Below are 5,920 nucleotides of genomic sequence, written 5' to 3' on the forward strand. Positions count from 1 at the left end.
AGGTGGCAGCTGGTCACTGTGGTCAAATATGGTTCTCAGCTCTTATACCCTAAACATGTGATTAACCATCTGCTCCAGAGTCCTTCTGTCTTGACTACACTTCTCTACAGGGACTCTACAGTAGCTGATTACATTTATTAGAAGGGGTGTCCACAAACATTTAGATATGTAATGTCAAACAAAAAAACAACACAGTTTTGGCACTCAGGTTAACACTTACTGTATGTTCCATACTGATCATTCACTATTGTGTTTAAATAACCCATTAAACATGAATTTACAGTGATTTCTACATTCAGTATAAATCACATGTAAGTATGGTGGCCCATTGTAAAGTATATTGCCATTTATTTTCTTCTTCATCATCATCATTCGCTTTTTATTAGAACCAATTACACAGGTTCTACATCTGCTTTTGATTAGAACCAGTTACACAGGTTCTACATCTGCTTTTCATTAGAACCAGTTACACGGGTTCTACATCTGCTTTTTATTAGAACCAGTTACACGGGTTCTACATCTGCTTTTCATTAGAACCAGTTACACGGGTTCTACATCTGCTTTTTATTAGAACCAGTTACACAGGTTCTATGTCTGCTTTTTATTAGAACCAGTTACACAGGTTCTACGTCTGCTTTTTATTAGAACCAGTTACACAGGTTCTATGTCTGCTTTTTATTAGAACCAGTAACACAGGTTTTATGTCTAAAGGTAAGCAACATTTATTTATTACTAATCAGAACAACATCAAACCGCTCAATCCAACAAAAGTTCAAAATGCACTAATGTTTGTGTGAATCGGTTCTTTAGGGGGCAATTCAGTGCTAAATGTCCTTAAAAATTCTATAACGATCTTCTAATGTCTACAGAAAAAGAAAGAGTGCATTGTGATTCGGTTTTCTGAGCTGAACATGCAATTTGCAATTACAAGTTATGTCAGAAATTGTACTACCGGTCCACATGTTTTACTCACTGTGTTTAAGTATGTATAGCTCATTATTCCAAGGTCGTCTTTGACCACTTGATCAAAAATGAGAACCTGTTGAGACCTTCTGAAAACCTCTGAATCTCCAGCACTTACCCATCGTCTTTTAAAACTTTACAGAGTTGCTTGTGCTGGATCCCAATAATCACCGCTTGCAGGTGTATTTTCCCCCTTCTCTCCAGCGCTCTTACTAACTGACCCTGCGGATTGGCCGGCTCTAAAGCTCTATGAGATGTCACAGGCTGACTTAGACAGAATAAATTAAGTTGTTTTAGCATGGTTTTATCTGTTTAAGGAAGAGCAAGAACCTCAAATTAGAAATGTGGCTAGGATTAAGATCAGAGGAAATGGGTCCTTACAACGGATCACATTATAATCAACATGAAAAAGCATGTGGGTGGGCATGGTAGAGTAATTATACAAGACTTAATACTAATATGACTAGGGTTTAACTGCATAATGCAGTTCTTATGAGTGTTTTTCCTTCACACCTCTTCAAAGTTACACAGAGAAACGTAGAGTAAAAATGATAAAGACACTATTGTCCTTATTACACGTCAGTGGAGCATCACAGTGATTTTGAAGCTGTTATTTATTAAGGTAAATGTTTCACATTATAATCAGCATGACTTTCCTCTTTAAATAAATGTCATAATAAGTGTCACTTGTTTCTGATGAGGTTCACATCATCCAATAGATCATTTTAATGGAAGATCTAAAAGAATGCACTGACAAATACGTGATAAGAGAGAACATTCAGAGGGGGCAAATACTTTTTCACAGCACAATGTGTACATACGTACAGTCATATACAGTCAGTGAAGTCAAAGGGAAGCACAGATCTGCTCCTCATAATACTTTAGAGTGGGAGATAAAACTGACCTCAGTGACCTGAGGCAACCTCTCCATTGTGACATCACACTGATGATGTCACAGTGGCTCCTATAAAAGGCGGGGTTCTCCCTCACTGGCTCAGTCAGGATTCAGCAGCTCGAGAGACAGTTGATTTCTGCATTGGCATTGAAGCTGATTTGATTCCTTATCTAGAGCCGCTTTTATTAGAACCAGTTACACAGGTTCTATATCTGCTTTTATTAGAACCAGTTACACGGGTTCTATATCTGCTTTTATTAGAACCAGTTACACGGGTTCTACATCTGCTTTTTATTAGAGCCAGTTACACAGGTTCTTGTTTAGCTTCTTCCATAGGACAAGGTAAGCACCATCACTGATGAAATGCACAACCTAGCGTCACATATGCTAATGAGAGAGAGAAGGGATTCAATCACAGACTGGGTTAAAGCACGAGGCATTCACTTTCACTATCTCACAACCTCCTTACCTTCTAATCTTCATCTCCACTTTTCATCTACAGGGTAAAAATGGAAACCAGCAGAGTCCTGAGAAGTTTTGGATTCCAAGTATTGGGCACCATCGGTGAAGGGAGTTATGGAAAGGTCAAGCTTGCCACATCTGAAAGGCACTGCAAAGAGGTGGCCATAAAAATAATGGACCCTATAATGAAGGCACCTGATTTTTTTTCTAAATATCTGCCCCGGGAACTCGCCATATTGAAAAAAGTGAGGCACCCACATATTGTTCAGGTGTATGAAATTTACGAGATGCCTAGCAGAGAGGTGTTTATTGTGATGGAGCCTGCCGTGATGGATCTCGATCAAAAGATTCAAGAGCTGACCTTCATACCCATCAACCAGGCCAAAACATGGTTCTCTCAACTCCTTAGTGCAATGGTTTATCTGCACCAGGAGGACATTGCCCATTGTGACCTTAAGTGTGCAAATGTTCTGCTGACAGCTGACAATCAAGTCAAACTAACCGACTTTGGTCTTGGGTGCTTTTCAAGAGGCTCCCCTGACCTAACGCACACGGGCTGTGGCACTCCTTTCTACGCTGCACCTGAAGTTCTTAATGGTGAGCTCCATGATCCCAAAAAGAGTGATGTGTGGAGCCTTGGCATCGTTCTTTACGTTATGGTCACCGGTCACTTGCCCTTCGAAGTTTACAGTTGGGATGGTCTCCAACGTGCTCAGCAAGAACCCTTAAAGTATCCAGAGGGGGTCAGAGTGGAGGAGCCGTGTCAAGCCTTCATCTCATACATGCTGCAGTACAATCCTCACACTCGGCCTTCAATGACCGAAGTGGCACAGCACCCTTGGCTGCAGTCGAGGCGAGAAAGGTAAGTAAACCATTGTGCTGGAACTTGAGTATCATGTTTAAACATATAATAACATTTTAATTGTAATTTTAATTTAATTACATTTAAATACATTTCTTTTTTTTAGGTTGTGGAAAAGCTTCCGTCAGTCACTACAAATAAGGAAGAGGAAGAATGTAAGTTTTCACCTCACAACACACAACACCCCATTTCTATAATCTACTTTAGATTTCTGAAGATTTAGCACCATGCTAATAGGTTGGCTAAATGGTAATATTACAATAATAAGGCAATATTAGCCTTATATCTTCAGACCTAAAACTAAAAAATCTCATTTCAGACACCAAACGTGTCTCGGCTGAAATTAGATTTTTAGACAAACTGTTGCTTTAAAAAACCACTTTCTTTTAAAGCATGTGCAGATATTTTCACCAGAATGAGTTGAAGCAAAACTGTTAATGTTTAACAAGTAAATTTGATCTTTGTATTCATATTTTGTAATGACTCTCTCCTCTACACATTAGGGTCAGGAAGAGAGCAGTCTAACTAGAGTGACATATTCCCCTCGCAGTGGAGAAACCCCTACACCTCATCCCCCTGCAGCACGGTAGGTTTTAGGACTATAATTCACAAGTTCTGTAGTCATTTTCAGTCTAATACGTAGTATATGAGGCGAGCAGCAGAAAGATTGCCCATAAGAAAAAAGGTACCAATACAGAAATGATCAAAATCCTGTGATTTATTTATTTATTACTATTTATTTTAAGTGATTTATTTATCACGTGTGTTGTATCTCTGCTGTCTCCATTAACATGTCAGGAGTTTGTATTATAGACTGATTAAAGTCACTCAAAATGAAGTGCTTTTTGTAATAAGTAATAAGTAAATAGGGAATGTACAGTATTAGTTTATTACCAATAAGTTAAAAATCAAAGAAGACTTATTTTCCACATTGCTTCTGTACCCCCTCCAGAGTTGTTGGCAGATTTGTTGTGACCGTCGTTGAAGAGGATGGAGAAGGCAGTTTTAACAGAGACGTCAACCCGCTTCAGGAAGACGGCAGCAGTAGAGCTGATGCAAGTTTAAATTGCCAAAGCATAGAGGTTACGGAGGAGGAGGAGGAGTATGGCTGCTTCAGCTGTTATCCACGTGGTGGTGCAGTTAAAAGAGCAGATAATACTCATGTCCTAGCACCAATTCTCAGATCCTCCCAGTCACTTCTAGAGAGGATGAAGAAGTTTTTTAGGAGGAACTCTATGGTGCACGACTCCTCTTCTGCTCAGCAGCTTGCTAGTCATTCTGCTGCCTGTACAGAAGCTCCTGCTTGTTCCACTGAGCAGAGGCATGAAGATGGGGCTCCAGATGTCCTGGTTTGTGAGCCAGTGGTGGAAGCAGAAGCTGTGGAGGCACAGCCCACAGTGCGGCAGAGATCCAGGAGGCTGAGATTCTCCATGTTTAAGGTGTGTGAGTCAGTACTGAGTGATTGTAAGAGCTCCAGATTTTAAACCTTAAAATCACTTTAAATATTTGTCATAAATGTCTCAGTTGGTCCATCATTATCAATTTGGTTCTCCAACAGATCCTGAAGAAGACGAACAGGGTTCACCCCTTGTAGATGTCTACCATGGCTCCCAGGAATGATGACGTATGGGCTGGGTTTAAGTTTGAAGGGAACGTCCCGCTCCATGGGCTGGTGGTAGAAGCAGAACTTTTGCTCCCACAGCCCAAAGTGATGCAGGAACCCTGGAGACTGAGGCTTCTGCTCCCCTTTCAGATGATCCAAACGAAGGTTCAACTTTAAGGTATGAGGAATGTTTTATCTTCTTGATCGTTGATGTGAGCTTTAGGACACACACTCAGGAGTGAGCCCAGAAGAACGAGACCGGAGAAAAGAGCTGTAGGAGTAAATCTGGAGATCTGAGACAGGAGTCTGAGCTTGGAGAATTGACTCTGAGTATATGTTGTTAGTATCATGTTCAGGAACCGATCAGGAATGATTCTGGAGAAACAAGCATTAAAAAACAACCCTGGAGATGTGAGCCCCGAAGAAGGAGTCTGGGAGCGAATAAATTAGGCTGGAGGAGAGTCTGGAGGTAATCTGGAAGTATATGTTGTTAGTATATTGTAGTTCAGGAACAGATCAGGACTAAACATGGAGGTTTGAGCCTGGAGGACGGAGCCTACAAAAACAAGCCTCAAGGAAGGAGACTGAAAAAATGATCATGGGGGAATGAGTCTGAAAGAATGAGTCTGAAAGAATGAGTCTGAAAGAATGAGTCTGAAAGAATGAGTCTGAAAGAATGAGTCTGGAGAAATGAGCCTGGATGAATGAGCCTGGAGAAATGAGCCTTGAAGAACAAGCCTGGAGGCGATTCCAGAGGAGCGAAAGAATTAGCCTGGAGGAGAGTCTGGAGGTAAAGTATATGTTGTTAGTATATTGTAGTTCAGAAACAGATCAGGACTAAATATGAAGGATTGAACCTTGAAGAACAAGGAAATTGAGCGTGGAGATTTGAGCCTGGAGAACAGAGCCTAGAGAAACATGCCTGGAGGAATGAGTCTAAAAGAATGATTCGGAGAGAATGAGTCTGGAGGAGTGAGCCTGCAGGTAACTGTAAAGTATATGTTGTTAGTATATTGTAGTTCAGAAACAGATCAGGACTAAACATAGAGGGTTGAGCCTGGATGATTTGAGCCTGGAGAAACAAGCCTAGAGGAGGGAGCATGAAAGAATGATCATGGAGGAATGAGTCTGAAAG

At 40.8% G+C, this 5,920-nt stretch overlaps 1 protein-coding gene across 1 annotated transcript; it reads left to right on the forward strand.

The window, feature by feature from the left end:
* The first annotated feature begins 2,339 nt into the window (after positions 1–2,339).
* LOC140556379 (testis-specific serine/threonine-protein kinase 6-like) lies at positions 2,340–4,666 on the forward strand. Its single transcript, XM_072680267.1, has 4 exons — positions 2,340–3,182; positions 3,289–3,337; positions 3,686–3,768; positions 4,135–4,666. Exons 1-4 carry the CDS (start codon positions 2,368–2,370, stop codon positions 4,664–4,666), a joined length of 1,479 nt encoding a protein of 492 aa, XP_072536368.1. The 5' UTR covers positions 2,340–2,367.
* The last annotated feature ends 1,254 nt before the right edge of the window (positions 4,667–5,920 follow it).

This window comes from Salminus brasiliensis, chromosome 1 (assembly GCF_030463535.1).
Source record: "Salminus brasiliensis chromosome 1, fSalBra1.hap2, whole genome shotgun sequence".
NCBI lineage: Eukaryota > Metazoa > Chordata > Actinopteri > Characiformes > Bryconidae > Salminus > Salminus brasiliensis.